This window comes from Trichomycterus rosablanca, chromosome 17 (genome assembly GCF_030014385.1).
Source record: "Trichomycterus rosablanca isolate fTriRos1 chromosome 17, fTriRos1.hap1, whole genome shotgun sequence".
Classification (NCBI taxonomy): domain Eukaryota; kingdom Metazoa; phylum Chordata; class Actinopteri; order Siluriformes; family Trichomycteridae; genus Trichomycterus; species Trichomycterus rosablanca.
Genome location: NC_086004.1, coordinates 5,148,486 through 5,171,144, shown reverse-complemented (window position 1 = coordinate 5,171,144; position 22,659 = coordinate 5,148,486). Strand labels below are relative to the sequence as shown.

The 22,659-nt window shown below is 41.0% G+C and overlaps 1 protein-coding gene across 1 annotated transcript; it reads right to left on the bottom strand.

The window, feature by feature from the left end:
- Window positions 1-1,503: 1,503 nt before the first annotated feature.
- cilp2 (cartilage intermediate layer protein 2) lies at window positions 1,504-22,576 on the bottom strand. Its single transcript, XM_063013060.1, has 10 exons — window positions 22,489-22,576; window positions 12,347-12,433; window positions 10,321-10,590; window positions 10,006-10,188; window positions 7,941-8,096; window positions 7,519-7,836; window positions 6,788-6,896; window positions 6,352-6,509; window positions 2,002-4,429; window positions 1,504-1,552 (listed from the first exon to the last, which is right to left on the bottom strand). Exons 1-9 carry the CDS (start codon window positions 22,550-22,552, stop codon window positions 2,013-2,015), a joined length of 3,762 nt encoding a protein of 1,253 aa, XP_062869130.1. The 5' UTR covers window positions 22,553-22,576; the 3' UTR covers window positions 1,504-1,552; window positions 2,002-2,012.
- Window positions 22,577-22,659: the final 83 nt, after the last annotated feature.

Here is a 22,659-nt window from a genome sequence, read left to right as displayed (position 1 = left end):
TGTGTTCTCCATAAATAGAAGTCCCACCAGTTACCGGACTCTCAGTCTATCCTCTCTGTGAGATATTTAGAGTGGGGTGTTAATGACCCACTGATTGGAATGTCATTCTTCTTTTCAGAAACAGGGCCCAATAATAATGTGTTGGACTCATAATAAAAATGGCATATATTTATCTCCTAATCACAGAAAAAACACTTTGCTATTGTGCCAGTCAAAAGCCAAAGGCAATGCCATTCTATGCCAGGAAAGACCTGCCTTGTGTAGCAGTCGCCCTCAGTTTCTACTAGCAGACAAATAAGAAGATGGGTATACACACCAAAGTTAAAATGATGCCTAATTATGACATTACAGTAACATAACTAATTAGAAATCCTAACTTCACTGTATTTACACATATTATGTGAGCACCAAATGTATGTATTAACTTGTAAAATAATATCACTTAAGCTAAAATGTGCTTGCAGAAATTTTGCTTGCTATTTTATCTATAAATTATAAAAGAAAAAAATAATCCATGAAGTTACAATATTGCAAAATATAACAGAAACATTCCCTACAACGTTCTACAGAAAAGCTGCTTTGCGCTACAAGATTTCTTAGCTATACATTTTAAGCTAATGATACAAAGTTTGTATGAACAGACAAAAACTTGCATAGGGATTTTAGCCCTAACAGTCCTAACATAACAGATGAATTTCTTTTTTAATTAAGGCTCTCAAGTCTTTATCAGAATTATTGCACATTAAAAAGACAGACAGGCACCAACAAAGGAACAATATATAACCTATATACAAATGATTCAATTCAACATGCTGCTTTACTGTTATGTATAAATGTAATTGTTTTAAATGTGATTGTTTTTTAAATCATATTAATGTGAAAAGGTTCAGGAGGTAGTTTGGAGTGGAAAATGTTCAAATTGTGGATCAAGGGCTATTGTGTTACCAGTCTCTCCAAATTCTCTCCACAGGTTGAGTTTAGTCTACTGGTGAGATTTGCTTTCCTTGGCTAAAGTCTGATGTACTTTGGTCCGACTGACAAATGCCTGGGCCACATCTGGGATGCTGTTGTGGTAATTTGGAAAAACTGGGCTGGTAGATTAGCCACCCTTTTACTTCGTTTACTGTACCGAATGTCTAGGAAAGTAATGTATTTAACAGGATTGCAGGAAGCATCTGTCATTACAGCTAATCTCATTACGGAGTAGAAAAATAAAGAGAGTGTGAAAGCGATCCATCAACGGATTCATTCGGCTTCTGAGTACTGAAATGACTCAGTATAAAGGAGACAATGTGATTTGATTAGCGTTGGCCAGGTTTCTAACTGTAATAAATACATTTGTTGATTGTGAATGCAGACTGATTTTATTGGACCATGTAATGGACCATTCTGTTCTCTGCTTTAAACAAAGTGGGTTTGGGTAAGAACAAAATAAAAAGAGAGATTGGCTCAGATAAAACTGAGTATTTGACACATCTAGACTGATCAAGTTTGTCTTGTCCATCATCATTTGTGTGAATCCCATGTCTTCATTCAGCATCTACCCAAAGACCTTTACATAGACAAGAGGACAAAAGCATTAATTCCCAATTAAAGGCAATTTTATACTTGAAATATTGATAGTGTCATTTTTGATGAACTTTCTGGTTATGTAATGTATGATCTTTAGTAAACTCCATCATCATGTTCTCCTGATACTCTTTAATGTACAATTTTTACTAAATGCGTCATAATGAGAAATTACCATTAAATAGGTTGTTTGTTGATTTTACGTCTCTTCAGTTGTCAATTTAATGTTTTAATTTACCCTCAACAAGAGCCAGAACACCTTTCCTGGTAATGCATCAACATCTGCTTCTACATAGTAATTTTCCTGGAACTGTACACAGTCTCATCAAGGTAAATTGCTTCGACTTCGACCGTGATTCAGACTTTGGCTTGCATACATTACTGTTAAAATTCCAAGTAAATGTGCATGTGTGAAAGGGGCTATAAACTCACCCTTGGCGGCTCTACTGCTTCTGTTGAGTCCATCTGGCGGCTCTTCTCCTGCTAGTGTTGGTAGGTCTGCGGCCTGGCCTTCTACCCTGTTGGGCCAAAGGATACGGTACAACCTGCGCTGCCCCTCTTCTGACCTGCATTCCCTGTGACTCCCTCATGTCCCGAGCCATTTGTGACAAGGTTTGTCCAGGATTTGTTTGCAAGCGCTGGAACAGGCTTTCCCGGTTCACAGTTTTCTTTGGGCAGCTGAAAGTTAGAGCTACTCCAGATTCAGATTTCATCTCCCTGGAAAATCCATCCGAGGTACCATCGAAGCAGCGTCCTATGGCGATCTCCTTAGCTATACGAGGGTTTTGGTCTGTGACGGTGTAGATTCCATAATTATGGCCCAGCGGGTCAACGGGGGCTAACATGCTAAATGCATAAGAGTCGTTGTTGTGTAAAAGAGGCGGGTGCTTTGTAAGGTACTCTTGCAGAAGACTGTTGATGCCTGTTCTTCGACAGTTACCTTGTGGAACTACAGTAATGAGAGACCGGTCAACAGCACCTTGATCAAAAAGCATTCCACTGCACTTAAATTCCAGGCAAGCAGCAGAAGTGTTAGGATGGTGTAAGTCACGAGTGCTGCGGACGTCCCTAATGCCATATAACTGCCCCCTGGTCTGTCGATGTGTACCACCAAAGTTCTTTGACCTCACCATGACTTCTGCTTCCCCATGGACCTTAATTTTGATATAGCAGGCCCTAAACTCCTGAGGATTGGGCCACCATGAGAGATAATCCCCAGTCCAAGTGGTCAGGTCACCCTCCTGGAAAGGTACCACGTTGTACTCATATTTGTCCTTCTCCACACGGAAAAACCTGAAGTGGTTTGCATCGGCAGGAGCATTTTCACATGCGATTAAACTCTGGTAAGGATATATCGGTCCATTGGTTTCATCCAGATTATTAGGATTAGGCTTGGCTAGGTTTACTTTGAAGGCCGTTTTCTTGAGTTGTGCATCATCATGATCTGAGCGTTGGTAATCTAATTTGTCCAAATATGGCTTTGACACACCGATTATGTTAGGATTCATTTTTGGCATAGACGGGGCTGCCTCTAGTTCCTCACCCCCCATTGTGGCTGTAACATAAGCGGTGTATGCATCAGGTCTCTGAGCATCACAGAAGGCTGGCAGACACGCCCCATTAGGTCCAGTGATCACACTGTCAAAACGGCCCCACGCTCTAGGATTAGATGTGTATCCAGGCATTGGCTCTAGGTTTATCAAGTTAATTACTACTCCTTCAAGCTGCTCGGTGGGCAGGAACTTGTCACTCATGTACGCTCGCACCTTGACGTAGCAGCGCCGGCTTTCGGGTACATCAAGGTTAAACAACCTGCGCTCTCGGATTTCCATGTTTCCAATCAGGAAAGTGCGTTCCTCTCTTTTCCTCCTTCCGTTTCCTTCAGTGGTTACTTGAGTTGGATGGAAGTCTGCCTCTTCTTCCCAAATACCCGTCTCTGGGTTGAGAGACCACAGTTTCATAGCAGGGACGTGTTCTGGCATTTTGACATGCTCAGTGTCGAAGAGCACTTGGACTTCACCAGCTCCGAGAATCTCCTGGTTTGCTTCATCCCTGAAATCGACAGAAAACATTCCGTATGTCCTGAGAGGAAGAATGTCTCCCTCATTTCCTACAAAGTTCAAGTCTCCTGGTATGGCGGCAGCTGTGGTGATATTTCGTGGATCGAAGAATGTGACACTTGCTTTAACCGTGCCTTCATATTTTTCCCCGGTGTTTTTGTGGAAGGAGTTTGGTGGTATTACCAGCTGACCAATCGGATCCTCTCCTTTAATATCCCCCAGATAAATAGTGTTGCTCTCTGCAGAATTAATGTCGATTGGTTCCTGCTTTCTCATTATTTTCACATTGTGGTACACTGAACCACCCTTCTTGTCAAAAATAAACACTTTCAGAGTATCCAAGAACTTCTGTGATGGATCTACAAAGTTCACTACCAGGCGCTGGTTGTCAACAGGTACCTGAATCGTGAAGCCACCTTGATACCCCGTGATTCCTACTCGTTCCTTTCCCATAAAAATGTGTCCAAACCGCAAGGGCTCATTGTTGTCTGCAGAGACGACTCTACCCCGTACCAGAATTTTAGGCTGCACACATTTCTGGCAACCGCACTCACTGACGACTTTAATAGGAAGAACGTAGCTCCCGCAGTTAATCTCCTTTGCCTCCATGTGCTTCACACCGCAGCAGAAATTGGACGAATCTTTGCATCGTAGGTCAAAATCCAGTGAGCCAGGACATTTGTTGTGAGGACAGCGACCAGCATTATACCACCGGGAGTTTTTGCCATGCTGCTTACAGTCTAGTGGCAGTTTAATTAGGTGAATTTCTGGTGTGGTGTTACAAGCTGGAGCTCCTTTGGCTGTAAATTGAAAAGTGCATCAAATTAGATTACAATATGTTGTAAAACGTATGCATGCACATCAGCACATCAGCACATCATGAAAAAAAAAAGAAAATAATGACAGAAAATATTCAGAGACAAATCTGCAAGTTTATCCTGGTACAATAGTGTCCTGAAGATAAATGGAAACAAATTAAAAACACACAATTCACAGTTTTTTGTTGTAGTTTCATGAAAAACAAGAGCACATTATGTTTAGCACAATAAGACTTTAAGCTGTCAGTATGGTTATACTGCTGTAGTAGATATGCACAGGCTAAGCCCAGTTACAGTTCAAAATCCTAGGCAGAAAGACATCCAGTGTGAATGGAATAAAACTGTGGTAATACAGTCCAGTCAGAGACTGCTTTCTTACTAGCTGACTTTTAGTTTGACTAATAGTTTTAACCCTCATATTCCCTGAGACCACAGTGTATATACTCGGTGGATATATAAGGTGTACGATAGGCTGTCTGCACAAGTAATACCCTGGTCTCCTAATTCCCCAGACTTGAACTCAACTGAGCATCTGTGGGACCACCTAGATCGTCTATTCGCTCTGTGAATCCTCTCCCACGCCCCCCTCCAGCATGGCTCCAGATAGCTGTGACAACCTACCAGGACCTTACTGAGTCATTCCCAGCCCATCTACCTGTTGTCCATGCTGCACACAGCGGTTACTCTGGATATTAGCTGGTCATTATAATGTGACTCGACTGTGTACGCTCTTGATGTTGTTTGACGGAACAGCTGACTGTCTTACACACACACACACAACCCTCAACCCTGTACAGAATCTTCCTCTCTCTCTCTATTTTACCTACACAAATTGGGGTCTCTGGGACCCTAAAGAACAAGGCACTAACGTCACTGTCAACAGAACACAAGGGTTAAAAGAATAAGCTATTTAACATTGTTTAAGGCAGTTAAACCAAATTTAGTACATTAAGGTCGTTAACTGCAGCTTTTAGGGTTTTGAATTTACAAAGCAAAAATGTTTTTACTTTTTACTTTGCTGCTGTCTTTGGCTAAACTGAGGTGGCGTATAAAAAGACGGACTATTCTGCATTTTTAAGTAACTGAAGACTAAAAAAATGTACTATGTTTGGGATGTGCAATTTAAACAAGTGAGATGGAGGTGCTGAATGCAATTACAAAGTGCTGTATATCACAGATTCATGAACAGTCTGGATGATGACAGTAGGTGCAGCATTAGTGTTTATGGCATCGTAACTGAAGAGCTCAATTAATGGTTCAGTGAATATACAGCTGGTGTACAAGAAAAACGTCTCAGTGATTATTTCACCAAATGTTCATTTATCTAACTGAAAGCTGCAATATATCTAACTCAATGTTTGAAGTAAATGAAAGTAATCAAAAGAGCTTGAATACAATAATTAAATAAAACATAACTGTAGGCATATTATTTTTAGATCATTCAGAATCCTGGAGTGCAACAAAAATACACATTTACTAACATCTCTGAAGTGGATTTCATGTGTTCCAATTAGATGAAGACCTAGAAGACGAACAACCTTAAAAAAGCGGCTGATTATTTTAGCACACCATGGTGCAGACTCGTTTGTAAACCTATATCTTTTCTAACAAGCATTATGGGAGTTTTCGCAGTGGGTACTTCTATGCGGTTGTGAATATGCATACTGATGATGTTGGAAAAAGACGATTTATTAAAAATCTTGAATTTCACTTCAATGTCCAGAGCTTGAGCGCTGTGAGATTTATATTGTGGCATTGTCATTTCTTGCCAGCTATTCTTCACAGAGAGAAGATGAATCTATACCAGAATAAACATCCATTCATGCTGCTAGTCTGTAGAGACGTTAGTATTGGTGGGGTTATTTTTCATAGAAATTCATGAGATGAATTGATTCTGCACTTACCCAGAACAGTTAGGAGGGCAGGGTGAGATTTGATGGTTCCTGTCAGACTACTAGCTTTGCAGTAATACTGCCCCGCCTGTTCCGGTTTTAGGTGTCTCAGTACAAGGTCGCCTTCATTTTTGTGTATTTTCTGATCCAGTAAGGTTCCATTGTGATACCTAGTGGATGATTAAATGTGATATTACATTTTACATTTTCAGCATTTAGCAGACGCTTTTATCCAAAGCGACTTACACAATGAGCAATTGAGGGTTAAGGGCCTTGCTCAGGGACCCAACAGTGGCAACTTGGTGGTAGCGGGGCTTGAACCGGGAACCTTCTGTTTACTAGTCCAGTACCTTAACCACTGAGCTATCACTGGCCCCTGGCCACTGATATTAAATGCCATGTAAGAACATGTATTCAAAACATACTGTATATAATAAGCATGACCTACCAGTAATATTTGTCAGGGTTTGGGGTTCCTGTTGCTTTGCAGCAAAGTGTCACACGTTGGCCTTCGTAACGCGCTTTGTCTTCAGGATGTTTGATGATATACGGCACATCTGTAAGATTCAGGGAAAAGCGCTTGTGTAATATTACTGCATGTCATTATGAATGGTTGTTTTGTACAAATGCCCCCAGGAGCCCATCACTCCTACGCAGTTTATACTGTATTGCACTCAACCAAAAACACTTTTTTCTGATGACATTAAAAAGTTGGTACGATGCTGGGAAAAATGCATCGGAAGGTGAATGTGTAGAAAAGTGATGTCATTTGTTTTTGAAATTCCCAATAAATAAAGTTTTGTAGTGCTGAAACTTTCTGAAGAACCCTCGTAGTATGTAAGATTAATACATATTTAGTACCAATATTATTGTTTCTATTTTGACATTTATTTTGTAGAATGCATTTAAGAAATACACAGTAACTGCAGCCATGGTGCAAATTGCTCACTAGATTAGTACCTGTCTTTCAGACTGATGTTCTTAGTTAATTTTGAGTTTTCAGTAGGAGCACCCTGTTAGGACAAACCCCCAAAAAATAGACGGGGTGTGTTTTTTTCCCCATTAATTTAACTATATAATCATCCACATAACTTGTTATTATGAAGCCAGAACCCAATTTTGTTGAATTTGCCAATTATTTTCCTTTATTATAAAATTAAAATTCTTACAAGTACCTACCTGAGGACCTGAGAAAAGCTCGAACCCACAGACTCTTACTACTGTTTCTAAAAACCGGGACAGTTGCAGGGGCGAATTTGTCCCTACTGATAAGTAGCCGGGACTCGAGGCCTGAGCACATGCCAGCAATCTCGAACAGACCGTTGGTGTCTGTATGAGCACGGATAACTGAAGGCAGGTCTGCCACGGCCACACTGGCTCCAGACACTGGCGCTCCGGCCACGCTCAGAACTTCCCCTTTTAGTGTCTGTCCCTTACACACACAATAGTTGCAGTCCTCACTTGGACGTCCCTCGGGACACACTAGCGGACACAGTACTGCAACACACACACACAGAGAAAGAGAGAGAGATACAAAACAGTTTAATATTAATGTTTATAAAAGATTTTGGCTGTAGGTCTGTTTTTGGAACATGTTGCACCTGGACATGGAGCACTTCCACATTTCTGGATTTCTACTGGCCGTCCTGTGCAGTTGATCTTATCAGACGATCTGATACAAGTTCTCCGTCTGCTTCTCCGACCCTTTCCACAGGTCACAGAACAAACACTCCACATTCCCCACGGGCTCCACCTGGCTATGTCAAAAGATTTAAAGTATTACTTTTTTATTTCTGAGCCTTTACCAGTTAGTCAGATAAGATGAAATCAAGAGAGCTCAGAAATCAGAATCAGTCTGGATGACTGAGAATCTATGTGAAGAAAGACTGAAGAGGTGAGGTAGATAAGTAGGTAATAGTAGGTAGTAAGAGTGCAGATGGGTGTTATATTTTGTTGGCTTGTGGTTAAGTGCAAAGTTGGGTATGCTGATTGGTAGATAATTGGGTGATATTGGGCAATAAAGGTTATGCTGATTGGTAGATTTACATTTACATCTTTGGCATTTAGCTGACGCCTTTATCCAAAGCGACTTACATTACAGTATACAGCCTGAGCAATTGAGGGTTAAGGGTCTTGCTCAAGTGCCCAACAGCAGCAACCTGGCAGTGGTGGATTACTTTGGATTACTGGTCCAGTACATTATCTGCTAGGCTACAACTGCCCTATAATTGGGTGATACTGGGTGATAAAGGGTATACTGATTGGGTGATAAAGCTTTTGTCAGATAGTAAAGGAAGCTTGTGGGCCGGTAACAGGTTGATAGCTGGTGTTTGATAGGTATATGGTAAGAATGTGGTGGGTATATACACAGATCAGCCACAACATTAAAACCACCTCCTTGTTTCTACACACACTGTCCATTTTTTCAGCTCCACTTACCATACAGAAGCACTTTGTAGTTCTACAATTACTGACTGTAGTCCATCAGTTTCTCTACATACTTTGTTACCACCCTTTCATGCTGTTCTTCAATGGTCAGGACCCCCACCGGAACGCCACAGAGCAGGTAATATTTAGGTGGTGGATCATTCTCAGCACTGCAGTGACAATTACATGGTAATGGTGTGTTAGTGTGTTAGTTGTGCTGGTATGAGTGGATCAGACACAGCAGCGCTGCTGGAGTTTTTAAATACTGTGTCCACTCACTGTCCACTGTCTATTAGACACTCCTACCTAGTAGGTCCACCTTGTAGATGTAAAGCCAGAGACGATCGCTCATCTATTGCTGCTGTTTGAGTTGCTCATCTTCTAGACCTTCATCAGTGGTCACAGGATGCTGCCCACGGGGCGCTGTTGGCTGGATATCTTTGGTTGGTGGACTATTCTCAGTCCAGCAGTGACAGTGTGGTGTTTAAAAACTCCATCAATGCTGCTGTGTCTTACACACTCATACCAGCACAACACACACTAACACACCACCACCATGTCAGTGTCACTGCAGTGCTGAGAATGATCCACCACCCAAATAATACCTGCTCTGTAGTGGTCCTGGAAGAGTCCTGACCATTGAAGAACAGCATGAATGGGAGCTAACAAAGCATGCAGAGAAACAGATGGACTACAGTCAGTAATTGTAGAACTACAAAGTGCTTCTAAATGGTAAGTAGTGCTGATAAAATGTACAATGTGTAGAAACAAGGAGGTGGTTTTAATGTTATGGCTGATTGGTGTACGTTATAGACTAAAAAAAACATGTAAGCAATACACGTATTTCAGTAGAACTTTATGATTTAACCCAAATATTTGGATCTGTACAACTATTTCTGTCAGAAATGGGACTAGGGTTTTACACATGGTTTTGCTCCAGTGTTTGAATCTGCATGCTGGAAGATCAACAAACCCTGGGTTTAGTCATGCCATAACAAAACCTATAACATGGGCTTTTGGGATCCTTGAAAATGTTTTTCTGATTAGATGTACCACAATATGTGATTCACTTGCATCTGCTGTCCAGAGTAAATAAACTGCAATGCTTTTCTCAAGGGCTGAACATTTGTACATTTAGTTCCTACAACATTTACTGATGTTCTGCTTTAATACTTAAAAAAGCTGGTTTGGTTAGCAAACGTTCACAGGGAACACTGATATGTTCCTATGGCGAGGTACCTTGGCAGGGTGGGGTAGAGCACTCTCTCCGCTCGACATGAGGGCCTGGACAGGCTGGTGTGGCCAGTGCGGGGAGAGGCTGTGTGCTCATGCACTTCCGTCGTCGCACCTGGATTCCCACGTCGTTACACACAGTGGTGGAACAAGAACTCCAGTTGCTCCAGTCAGTCCAGTATGCCTGAACTGAAAACATAGCAACATGTCAGTCCATCATCCACAAAAAAACCTGCACACACCGGTCTGTTTCTGTCATGCAGAGAGGTTCACAGCGTGGGGTGACATGTCGTGACTGACGTGCTGTTTGAGTTATAGTACCTGGCGGACACTGGAAGCGCACGTGGTAGTTGGAACAGACTCGCCCATATGGCTGTTCTCTGTTGACGCACCAAAAGCCTTTTTCCAGGCTGGAATGTACTACTTCCCCGGTGTCTGCAGCAGCCACCCACTCTGTGGTACGGACCTCCATGGCCACGGGGCGTACACACACCCTCTCTCGGTAGTAAAAACGAATGGCCTCTAGTCTCTCGTAGTCACCGTTACCTCCGGGATGGTCGATGTTGAACCAGGATGTCCACTCAGTCACCCCTGAGATACAATAAAATAATAATAATACACTATATATTATGGTCATAATAATAAGTTAGTTCTAAAACATAACAACACAGCTGGTCGAGTGGGTGCCACACAGCAGCAAAGATTCTACAGAGTTTAGAACTTCTCTAAACTATTCAATATTTGTAAGAAATTTGGCATTTCCTTCCCTGGTCCATGCGGTTTCCCAGAACCACAGTTTATTCTCACTTAGTTAGTAAATGTGGGAGTGTGTCAGGGTCCTTTCTGTGTCTAGTTTGCATGTTCTCCCTGTGTTCACGTGGATTTCCTCTGAGTGCTCCGGTTTCCTACCACAAGTCCATGCAGTCAAGCCAACTGGTGCTATTTAGAATAGTAGTAAGTGTGTGTGTGCCCTGTGATGGACTGGTAACCTGTCCTGGGTGTTTCCTGCCTTTTGCCCAATGAATCAGACCCACCGTGACCCTGACCAGGATAAAGCTGTTAGTAAAAATGAACGAATGGTATTAAATAGAGTCTGATCTTGAAGACAAATTAATAGACTCACATGTTCACCCAAACCAATAACACACAGCAACTGCTTTTTTACTCTTCAGGCTAGGAAAAAGTAAGTGAACCTCCAGGTTAAAGGGTTGTAGAGGTGCCATTATTAAAAAGGCAGACAAACACATGTGAGCCATGTGCTAATCAAAACAAATTCCTTAGATGATATTTCAAGTCTTTTGGCTCACATGAGGCGACACATCGCGCGGCGCAGTGGGTAGTGCCTTCAGCAAGGAGGGCCTGGGTTCGACTTCCTAGCTGGGCGACTAGCGTCCTTTCTGTGTGGAGTTTGCATGTTCTCCCTGTGTTCACATGGATTGCCTCTGAGTGCTCTGGTTTCCTACCAATCCATGCAGACAAGCCAACTGGTGCTATTAAACATTTGCTCTAAGTATAAGTGTGTGTGTGCGCACTGTGATGGACTGGTGACCTGTCCTGGGTGTTTCCTGTCTTTCGCCCAATGAATCAGACCCACCGTGACCCTTACCAGGATAAAGATGTATGAAGTTAGAACAAGGCTAAGCACGATCGAACACACGTGAGCATACTGTAGCATGACCTGAAATGGACTGTTAATGCTGTGAAATTCCAGAATGGTCCAAAATTTCCGCTTACTATTGTGCAGCTCTGATGAGCAGGTACAAAAAATATTACTTCTATTTAAGGGGTTCCAGGATGTTCAGATACTTTCTTCAGCATTGACTATAAATGTTTATACAATGTGTTGAAAGCCATTAAAAAGTACAATTATTTTTGTGTTAAAGGTTTAGACAGAATTCCTGCCAGTTATTCACATTTGTCTGTTTGTTTTTTGTTAGGAACATAATGGGCCTATTAAATGCTGAGTAAATTTAAGTACTTTAGTTTGGTGCTTTATTTGGGAAAAATGTCTCAAGACAACAGTTCACAGCGGGAAGCTGTAGAAAACTGAGTATTCTGGGCCAAACCACTCATGGTTTTACAATTAAAAGCCGTCTTGTTAAAAGACGACGCATCTTTGCCTTGTGGTCGTGTTATATGAGCAGGCATTCCGGGATAGCCTGAGATTTGGATTCAGGAAATCACACTTCTGACTTTAATATCGTGTTTCTGCTTTGAACAGTCATTACTCATTATTATCTGCAGTTAAATGTCACAGCAGCTCGTCTCTGACAGAAAGATGAACTAACCACAAAACCTACAAACATTAATTATAATTATAATTATATAATTATTAAGCTATAATGACCTGTGGTTTGAGGTTCGAAGATGTTGTTGTAGGCCGGATTTGTATTCCTGCTTCTCTTGCTTGTTCTCTGTTGCTGTGAGCTGGAACCTGCAGACAATCAGAGGGAAAACAAATAATAGTGAATTATTATTCATCTGAAGTGCTAAAGAGGCCCAGTGGTAAAACACACTAGCCCACCCGTGTTGATTTCTCAAATCCCAGCTGCATCTAGAGAAAATGCATTAATTCAATAAGTTGATATATACTGTATATTTTTAATGCATTTTCTCCCCCGACTTTTAAGCTTATCCAATTACCCAATTGCATTATGCTTTTTTATTACTGATGCCGATCCCCACCCTGATTGAGGAGAGCTAGGCTGACACACGTCCCCTCCGACACGTGTGCAGTAGCCGACTGAATCTTTTCACCTGGACGAGGCGAGTTTATATGAGGATCAGCTTTGTGTACGGAGAGCCACACCCTGATCAACACATTATCCCTCAACCCTGTGCAGGCGCCACCAATCAGCCAGCAGTGGCCACAACTGAATCAGTTATGAGGTCTCTATCCGGCTCTCACCCTGTATGAACAACAAGCCAACTGGTGTTCATGTAGGTGCCCAGCTTGTCGGATGGCAGAGCTAAGTTTCGAACCGACGAGTTCGAAATGTCAGCTCTGGTATGCTAGCGTGTTTTACCGCTGCACCACCTGAGCGCCATAATTTCATATTTCATCTTTCACATCACTATGGTACAACAGCTACAAAATGGGAACTGATGAAAGAAAGTGGAGGTCAAAATAATGGAAAAAAACATACATCCCATTGTAGGGAGAGTGGACAGAAAAACAGTTGTCTCAGCCAGGTCAGCTACTCAGTCCACTGGCCTGTGACAACAGAATTTTTGGAAAAAGAACATAAAGACGAAACTCTAGCCTCCTCTAGGGGCAGCTCACAGGGCGAAACAGCCAAAAAGTTACAGCAGCTGACAGCTAAAAGAAGATTAAGTGTGCGGACATGAGCACCAGAGGAACATTGGACAAACCAGTCCAGCATCACAGTTTCAGACTGTCGGTCCAATGTACCGTCCACATTAATTCTGCTGACAACTATTTTTTTCACAGCAGGTTCCTTCGGTTGTGTGTGTGTCTGTAAATGCAGAAGATATTTTTTAGTGTTCTTTGTCATGGATCTGTCAAACACAGTCTGACCTGTAGCTACTCGCTCCACAGGCAAAGATGTCAGTAGCCAATATGAATGGTTTCCAAGCAGATCTATGTCAGCCTGGATACTCAATACCCGGATGGTCAGCAGAATGGGGAGCGTTCACTTTTCTATCCTGCAGAGTTTCTAATAGGTTAAAAATGACGAAGGTGTGGAGGTAAGTGTAGTGCTTTTATTAATGTCGAAATAAATCTAGCGATGTCATTCGTCTGCTAAATTACTTGAAGATGTCTGGCAAATATTTTAGGGTTTGTAGCAAAGCTGGAGTTGGAGTTGAGAAAAAGGACTTCCAAGAGGTACAATAGAGAAGTCCAAAAGAGTGACTGACCATTTACTTATTTATTAGGATTTTAACGTCACTGTGGTTACATTCATGACAGGACAGGTAGTTACTGGGTACACAAGATTCATCATTTCACAAGTTTTATGTCAAACACAGTCACAGACAATTTTGTATCTTCAGTTCACCTTATTTTGGCCTTTAAGAGGAAACCGGAGCTCCCAGAGGAAACCCACGCAGACATGGGGAGAACATGCAAACTCCACACAGAAAGGACCTGGACCACTCCACCTGGGTATTGAACCCAGCACTTTCTTGCTGTGAGGCGACAGTGCTACCCACTGAACCACTGTGCCACCCCCGTAACTGACCATGATGTCTAGTTAGACAAATAGAGTCATATGGATATACTACATGTTATTAGAACTATTAAATGTAGCATGACCTACAATGGACTATTCATGCACGGCATCCCAGAATAATCAAAGAACATTTCACTATTGTTCGAGTCTGGTCAGCATCTACCTGAAAATGTCTTGCTGTTTGTTTCTTAGGATTTTAACATCATGTTTACACTTTGGTTCCAATCATGACAAGACAGGTAGGTACTGGTTACAAATGATTCATCAGTTTAAGTTCAATGTCAGACAATTTAGTATCTCTAATACACCTCACTTGCACGTCTTTGGACTGTAGAAGGAAAGCAGAGCTTCCGGAGAAAACCCACACAGACACAAGGAGAACAAGCAAACCCCAAATAGAAAGAAGACAGACTGCTCCACCTGGGATTCAAACCCAGGATGTAAGGCAACAGTACTACCCACTGAGCCACTGTGTTGACCCTTGCTGCTAATGAATAATGAATCTGAAAATCATAAAATAATAAGAAAACAATAAAGACATAAAGCTAAAATTGTCTGTTCATGGGGGTGGCACGGTGGCTCGGTTGGTAGCACTGTTGCCTCACAGCAAGAAGGTCCTGGGTTCAGTCCCCAGGTGTGGCGGTCTGGGTCCTTTCTGTGTGGAGTTTGCATGGGTTTCCTCCGGGAGCTCCGGTTTCCTCCCACAGTCCAAAGACGTGCAGTGTCTGCGTGGGTTTCCTCCTGGAGATTCGGTTTCCTCCGACAGTTCAAAGACATGCAGTCAGGTTAATTGGAGATACAAAATCGTCCATGACTGTGTTTGATATTAAACTTGAACTGATGAATCTTGTGTTAGAGTGGCTACCGTTTCTGTCGTGAACGTAACCAAGGTGTGTAAAACATGACGTTAAAATCCTAAAAAATAAATAAATATCTGTTTATGTTATTTGATTAAATGTGTCTGTCTGTTCATGTGACTTGAATAATGATCAGAGCACAAATTTTAAATAATTAATGCAAATTGTGTTTAATTGTATGATCCTGTTTAGCAGTCCTGCTATGCTAGCAAAAAAAATAAATCAGAACAAGGACTAAGGTATGGTATGCCTCATTTGGCAATTGTAATATCAGCCAAATGAGGGGTCACAGGTTTGAAAACAAACTGTACTGTCAGGTGGAAAAGTTCTTATAATGTGCTAATCACTCGTGTGGTCACGATGTTATAAGCATTATGTAGCTATGGAAATGTTTCGAGGCACATATTTAAAAATGTCCCAGATCATCAGGTGGAAAAGCTCTAATAAAGGCTTACGGTAGTGGAACAGAGGTACATAAAAAGATTTCACGCATGTGATCTTTTTTAAAACCAATTTGTCCAGCCAACCTGTACTTACTCTAACAGAAATAGAGCGATGCCGTGACAGTCCATCGTTACTGGCTCTATTTTCAGCACATACGCTGAAATGCTTATCTCCAGCAGACGTGTCAGGCTCTGTGTAAGCTCTGCTGGAGCGCTACGATCCCTCAAGTCATTTTCTCCGATTGCTTTTCTTTTCCCTCGGAGGAAGAGGTTTTCTCACAGGTTAGCATGGAGGAGATGATCAGTGACCCTGGACAAATGCTTTCTTACAGGACATCTGATGGTCTTTTATGTTCACACGTGCTCATGGAAATCACTGCTTAAACAGAGCTCTCTATATTCATCCAAAACTTCCTTTGTTGTAAAATAGCATGTACAGTGGGGTGTAACAGTAGTGTTTGTCTTTGTTATTGCATTTTTGAATCATTTAAGATTTAAGATTCAAACAAACTGTGATATTGCACGAGGAGTCTAAGTAAAAAAAACTCAAACTGTAAAACTAAATAGACATACACCAATCAGCCATAACATTAAAACCACCTACTGGTTTCTACACTCACTGTCCATTTTATCAGCTCCACTTACCATATAGAAGCACTTTGTAGTTCTACAATTACTGACTGTAGTCCATTTATTTTTTTACATACCTTTTTAGCCTGCTTTTACCCTGTTCTTCAATGGTCAGGACTCCCACAGGACCACCACAGTGCAGGTATTATTTAGGTGGTGGATTATTCTCAGCACTGCAGTGACAATGACATGGTGGTGGTGTCACTGCAGCACTGCTGGAGTTTTTAAATACCCTGTCCACTCACTGTCCACTCTATTAGACACTCTTACCTAGTTGGTCCACCTTGTAGATGTAAAGTCAGAGACGATTGCTTATCTATTGCTGCTGTTTGAGTTGGTCTTCTAGACCTTCATCAGTGGTCACAGGACGCTGCCCACGGGGCGCTGTTGGCTGGATATTTTGGTTGGGAACTATTCTCAGTCCAGCAGTGACAGTGAGGTGTTTAAAAGCTCCATCAGCGCTGCTGTGTCTGATCCACTCATACCAGCACAACACACACTAACACACCACCACCATGTCAGTGTCACTGCAGTGCTGAGAATGACCCACCACCCAAATAATACCTGCTCTGTGGTGGTCCTGGGAGAATCCGCACCAAGAACAGGGTGAAAGCAGGCTAAAAAAAGTATGTAGAGAAACTGATGGACTACAGTCAGTAATTGTAAAACTACAAAGTGCTTCTGTATGGTAAGTGGAGCTGATAACATGGACAGTGTGTGTAGAAACAAGGAGGTGGTTTTAATGTTATGGCTGATGGACAGTGATGTATATTCACGCTTGTGAAAAAGTAATTGTTCAATTCGTTATTTAATCAACCAGTTCATCAAATCTAATTTATATGTTTAGCTTATTAAACACAGCTAGGCTTGATTTTAGCCAGCTCTGTAGAATATGAAATTTTGAATCCAGGACTCCAAAAACCACAGCGAGAGCCTTTATCTCAAAAGAAAAGAAACTCACGACAGGGGTGAATCTACTCTGGGCTGCTAAAATGTCTCCAGTGGCTCAGGAACAAAAAAAAAGACATCATACAGCTGAACACTGGATTGTTAATAGTCCTTCTCAAGAACCTGATGGTGGCGTCTTGGCCGAGTTGAGATCTGAATTTGCGATCCTTAACCTTAAGCTCTGAACCATCACTGTCCAGGGGCCATAATTTTCACAATCGGCCGTCCCTATAAAAGCCACTTCGACCTCATTTTCATCCAGGAACCCTCCTCACCGTCCCTCCTTACTGCACCCTTATTTCTCATTCAGATCTTTACAGTCTAACAGGTCTGTCAACACATTAGTATTTTAATCTATTCTAAATGAATTTGAAATGCAGAAGTGACATTTAACAATCCCGTTCTGATCCACCTCTCCTCCAGTAATAGCTTCACTGTAACAGGATCCGCTCTCGGGATGCATGTGATGAGGGATTAGGTGCGCCAAAATTTATGTTGCAGTGGAAACAATAGGTTAGAGACAGTCAAAAATACTCAAGTATCTTTTAGCGCTGCATCTGTGTACTCCTAACTTAGCTTCGCATGCTGATCCCTCATAACAAAGAGGCTTCTGGTGCATTTATTCTGGGACGCTGTGCTTACTTAGAGACTGAGAGCTCAGTTTCCAATTTTATTGAACAATAAAGCGTTCACCGGTGACCTTCCAGTTCTCACGTCACAAATGTAGTCTACATTACTGCAGTACGAAGAAAGCTTTTACTTTAGGCATACTAACCTAACAATAATAATCATAATCAATAATAATAATAATCTAACAACCTAATAACCTAGATTAAACTTGTTTTTATTGTATTTGGCTACGACTCACCATTATTATTCCATTCATTTACAAGTTTAGTTAATAATATGATCGTTTTATTATGTGTAATACATTTATATTAGCTACATTTTAACTTTTTATCAGCTCTTACTAAATTGGTAATAAAAAAATGTCAGAAGATTTAATATTCATAGGCTAGTTTAACATTATAAACTGGTACTATTACCCACAGTTCTTTGGTGTTACACTGAGAGGTGTAAATAATAAAATATACACATTAATTATATAATATTAACCAAAAATATTTACTTTTTTTTAATTATTATTTTTAATAATAATATAATATTTTATATAATAAATAATGAATAATAAATAATTAAAATGATGATATCAGTCACATCTTTAAGGCATTTTTGTAGATGTGTTTGACTCTTTTAATCTAAAAAAATTAAAAATTAAAAAAATAAAACCTTTCTAGATATTTTTAAGGGCGTGATAAATTCCTAATCAAATTTTAATACAATGTTAGAAGAAATGTATAAGATAAATAAACACTGATACTGATACTGATTTGAAGCTACAGGAACATGAGTAGCACCTTCCACAGTCACTAGCTTTTCATTACAGTTACATAGGTCCTGTTTGTACGTACACAGAGAAGTCACCAGATGTAGTTACTGATAATTGCTAAGGAGCTATTAGGGGAGCATGCCTCAGAAATGACATAGTAATATTTTCGAAAAAACACAATAAACTTATAAAAAGATTATTTTAGTAGACAAAACTTTTGTAGATAACAGGTTTTTATTATATTGACTAAACTAAATATTTTTTAAGTGTGCAATAGATAACTAAAACATTGTATTAAACTAAACATCATGCTTATAAGTTGTTTTATTCAATTAATACAGGTTTAAAAAATAACCTGATAAAACATCCTAAAAATATTAGTTACAGCTCATCAGTGGGATCTCAAACATAACATCAGGGGTTAAAATATTTCCATATGCAGTGGATCCAGAAAGTCTGCAGCCCCCTTCACTGAGCACTTTAGTGTATGTGGATTTTATTTTTAATGGATATCACTGCCCTTCTTATCCTTTATAACAAAAACAACTATTAAGCAAAAGACACAGTACAGCATGCTGGAGTTGCTAAACAAGCACTATATCTACAGAAAATGAAGCACTGTGTATGATCCCTACGGTGAAATGTGGTGGTAGCATGGTGCAATGGGGGGGCACTGTAAGAATTGAGGAATGGATGAATAAGGCCACAAACAGGGACATGTTGGAGGAAAACGTCCCTCAGAGCACACGCAAACTCAGACTGGGACCACAGCTCACCTACCAACATGATACTGAGCATAAAACAAACCATGAAGAATGTGATTTTTTCTGTATTTAGGTGTTACCACCATGGATCATTCAGGTTTGCATACCTGATATGGCACAGTTTTTAACCTGGATGCCCTTCCTGACTAAACCTATTTTATTTTTATCCAGGCTTGGATGTATGAATTAACAAAGCAAACATGTCTGTGTAGATGCCCAACTGGTCAATAGCACCTTAGAGATTACTGAACTAGGATGATGTACCACTACACCACCTGAGTACCCACTATGACAAGTGTTATAAGCTGCCCAAAAATGCAGGATTGCAAAGCTTGCTTTATCATCATGTGATGAAGTGTAGATTGATTGTTACAAGCAGCAATTATATCAATTCAAATTCAAACCCACATTAAAAGTGTGCAAATGCCAAAGAGTCTGAATACTTTCTGAATCCACGGTAAAAGTTCCTCTAGATGTTCTCTGCTTTACCCAGAAGCTAATAAAAATACATTTTGTTGTTTTGAAACAGAAATCAGTGCCAATTGGCACTCACACAATCCTTTCAGGTCTGGAAGTTGTTAAATATTCCAGACACTTACAAGAAGCAAAGGTAAAAAAATATTCACCGAGTTATGTAAGCCTAGAGGTTCCCGGAGTGCCGTGATGATGCCGCTACGCCACAACATTACCATTAATGAGAGGTTGCTAGGGCTCTGCAAAGCTCTAAACACCTTCCTGGCAGAATGTGGCATCCTGGTAACAAGGACACATTTGTTCAAAATCCACAGAAAACCACAGCCAGATACTGGTCTGCAAACTGGATTCCGTGACCCATCATGTATTAATGAATGCAGATGATGGTCTCGGGGAAGTGTGTGTGTGCATGTTTACTCGTTCCATGAACATGTGGATGTAGTTTTGACTGTCGGGCATGTGCGTTGGCTGTACAAACGGAAGGTTTTAAAAGTTAATGTCTCTCCAATCTGTCGGATTAGGTTCAAGTGGAGATTAGAAACCACTGATATACGTTTTGGAGCATCTGCTGAACATTATCAGGAATTAACCTGTCTGAGAACGCTGAATAATGACAGAATCCAACTACAGTGATGAGAATTTACAAAGGCTGTGGCTTTTCCTTCTGGTTTTGTCATACGTCGGTGATGTACATGCATCCTGAATTACCGCAGAGCATCTCGGATGGCATCCATTCCGCAGCCGAGATTAAATCGCAACACTTAACCTGTCATAAATCGACTGATTTCTCCTGCATTTTGGAAATTTTGTCTTCCTTTGGGGAATGCACGCAGCTGAACCCACGGCAAGCATCTGCAGAGTAAATCATTTAAATAAAGCAGATGAGAGAGCGGCGATATTTACTTTGGAGGGCAGAAAATGGCATCACCATGCCACAGACCAGCTTGGCACAGGCACACAGGCTTACAGCTCGTTACTGAATGACTGATCGACATCTGGTTATTTAAAAAACAGCTGATTTAAGCCTCTGCACCAAAGTCCTCCGCTAGTTTCCATTCCAGCGGCGCAGCAGCTGTCTCATTGCTTTACAAAGCAGGTAATAAATTTAGTGAGGCTGAGGTGTAGCAGAGACGAAAAGGAACTGAACGACAGCCGATGGCCAAGAGGTGTGAAGGAAAATTGGAAAACTGGTCAACCTGGGATGGTCACAGAAATTCCACTGTGTGAAAAATATGGAGGCGTCTGCAAAGTTTCGTTTGACCTTCTAAGTTTGCTGTATTTTCCAAATGTCAGTGTTTACTGTGGCTTTAAAAACAGGTAGGTAATACAAGGCCAAAACCCAGCATGTACTGTCTTTATTTACTACATTATTAATTAAAAAGTATAAATATATTTTGAAATATTATTATATTGTCAATATATTATAAAATACACCTGATTGCAGCAATAGGTACCATGTTTTTAAAGCATAGTTTGAAGTCATTTCAACTGAAAGCTTCACTCACTGAAAGCTTCACTCACTTTCTTAAACGCTTATCCAATTAGGGTCGCGAGGGGGTGCTGGAGCCTATCCCAGCTTTTCAGTGGGCGCAAGGCACACAGTAACACCCTGGACGGGGCGACAGTCCATCGCAGGGCAGACACACACACACACACACATACACATACATCCATTCACCTATAGGGCAATTCAGTGTCTCCAATCAACCTGACTGCATGTTTTTGGACTGTGGGAGGAAACCGGAGCTCCTGAAGGAAACCCACGCAGACATGGGGAGAACATGCAAACTCCGCACAGAAAGGACCCGGACCGCCCCGCCCGGGGATCGAACCCAGTACCTTCTTGCTGTGAGGTGACAGTGCTACCTACCAAGCCACCGTGCCGCCCAGTGAAAGGTTCATTTATAATTTATTGATTATTCATCCTGATCAACCATTTTAGCCTGATCGGGCTCAGTGGGTCTAGAGCACACCTATTGACACTGGACGCAAAGCATGTTGAATACAACCTATACGGGGCTCCTGTCCATCTTAAGGCATCCACCTACTGCATTTTTAAGTGGACAGTAAAAATTAATGTAACACCAGTAAAAAACAATGTACACCAGTAAAGAATATGCTACAGACAGGTAAACATCAAGCCCAGGTCTCCAGAACATTATAACAGTACAGCACCCACATTATCTGCTGCACCACCTGCCACCCCTCCACTGATACCTCATTTTGCTCTAATCTCATCATGCTTATTTTCAATAATTGCTCTAAACTGTCTGTGTCACTCGCAGTCTGGAGCTTACTAAAAACACCAGGCACATGACAGAAATACACCCAGGGCATCACACACTCACACGTGTAGTTCCTTAACTAATTTACACCTAGCGGAAATGGAAATGTTAAGCTCTTTAAAGAATGTGACTGGAAGCAGGGATCAAACCCAGGTCCCCACATACTTACTGAACCCACATGCTGGCCTTGAAGAAATCTTAGTTTTAAAAAATTTAAGTACCCATAATGTGCTGAACATATAAAAACACCTGAAAATATTACTAGTATTACTTAGTATTAGAATTATTGAAAATACCTCTTTTGCTTTCATGTATTGTTTGCTAATTCATATTTTTTACAAATATAAAAAATTTAAAAAAAATTATATTATATATATAACAAAAATTAAGCTATACTCAACACAAAAACATCAAAATTTTTAGTGCCAATATCTGTCCGTAGATCTTTTTTTATAAATAAGCTTTTAAATAATCCTTTAATGATAAAGGGATAGTATTGACTTACCTTGTGCCACAGCAAGAGTGAAGAGGGCACACAGGATCAGTGCCCCCCACATCCACTTCCACATGGTGGCTTATGTTCAGCAGCCTCTTCACCCCAAACTACAAACTCTTATTCTGGCTTTTCTCCGGCCTTAAAAGTTCAAGTGACTGTTGCTTATTTCTCAGAGACCAG